The sequence below is a fragment of the Suricata suricatta genome, chromosome 8 (genome assembly GCF_006229205.1).
Source record: "Suricata suricatta isolate VVHF042 chromosome 8, meerkat_22Aug2017_6uvM2_HiC, whole genome shotgun sequence".
NCBI lineage: Eukaryota > Metazoa > Chordata > Mammalia > Carnivora > Herpestidae > Suricata > Suricata suricatta.
This window is the reverse complement of record NC_043707.1, coordinates 2,550,094-2,551,281: the sequence shown is the minus strand read 5'-3', so window position 1 is coordinate 2,551,281 and position 1,188 is coordinate 2,550,094. Positions and strand designations below refer to the sequence as shown.

General features: G+C 60.4%; 1 protein-coding gene across 1 annotated transcript; it reads left to right on the top strand.

Moving 5' to 3' along the window:
- Positions 1-57: 57 nt before the first annotated feature.
- On the top strand, positions 58-793 carry ZSCAN32 (zinc finger and SCAN domain containing 32; the record flags this gene model as incomplete). The annotated part of the gene is given in 3 exon segments (XM_029949525.1): positions 58-190; positions 193-315; positions 318-793. Coding segments are annotated over 3 exon segments (732 nt in total), but the record flags the coding sequence as incomplete, so codon positions are not given.
- Between the last annotated feature and the right edge of the window lie 395 nt (positions 794-1,188).

The following is a 1,188-nucleotide window of genomic DNA, read 5'->3' as shown; positions in this document are numbered from 1 at the left end:
CTCCACAGTCTAGCATGTTTCTGTTCTTTCAGGTCTTGAGATCAAGAACGGAACTAAAAACGACATCAAAAGTGGGAGGATTCAGAGCAGGCAGAAGTGAAGAAGGCCCTGTCGAGAAAGACTAGGGACCATCTTTGGAACCCTGAGTCCAGGAGAGACGGGAAGGGAGAGCCCATGCCGAGAGGGCGATGTAACGTCCACCAGCCGGGCCCGACGGGACAACCCCGTCCCAGGACACGGAGAATCGGCAGATGCTCCACGCCGGAGAAAAGGCCTGTGCGCATCTCCCGAGTGGGGAAACCTGCTCTCAGCGAACTCTCTTTGTCACCGGCCAGGCCCCGAGCTGGAAAAAGCTTCTAAGTGTCAGGAATGTGGGAAAAGCTTTAGCCCAGGTTCTTACCTTGTTCGGCACCAGAGAGCCCACACAGGAGAAAAGCCTCACAAGTGCGGCGAGTGTGGGAAAGGCTTCAGGGAGCGCTCCAACCTCACTGCGCAGCTAAGGACACGCAGGGGGGCGGGGCCCTGCCGCTGCGGGCAGTGTGGGAAAAGCTTCAGCCAGAGCTGCAGCCTCAGCGTCCCCCAGAGGACCCACACCGGGGAGGAGCCTTACCGGTGCCCCGTCTGTGGGCAGAGACTCAACAGCAGCTCCCAGTTCAGCGCTCCCCAGCGAGCCCACACCGGGCAGAGCCCCTGCCCGCGAGCGCAGCGTGGGAAAGGCTTCGACCACGGCTCCCACTTCAGTGCCCACCAGAAAACGCACCCTGGGGGGAAGTCTTACGACTGCTCTTCCTGAGACAGGCTTCACTAGGCACCTGCCTCCTCTGCCGTCAGGGGCACACAGGGAAGACACCTCACGTCCCCAAGAAGGGACACGTGGCACGGGGGTGTAGGAGAGCCAGCAGATGGATTCCGTAGTTTGACGTGCCTCCCGGAGCTTCTGTCTGCTCGGGGAGGCTTCTGCTAGCCAGGCCCTGGCGCAGCAGGAGACGTACTCACCAGTGGGTCTCAAGAACCACGGGCAGGAAGAGCAATCGGCAAAAGAATGCTGAGCTTTAGAGGTCTGCCTGTGACCCACAGTCTGGTGTCACCGTGGGCTGCCATCTGCTCTCAAGGAAGAGGGCTGTGGGGTCCAAAGTCCTGCCAGGAACCTAGGGTCACCTTGTTCTGAACAGAGGATGGGTGGCCAGG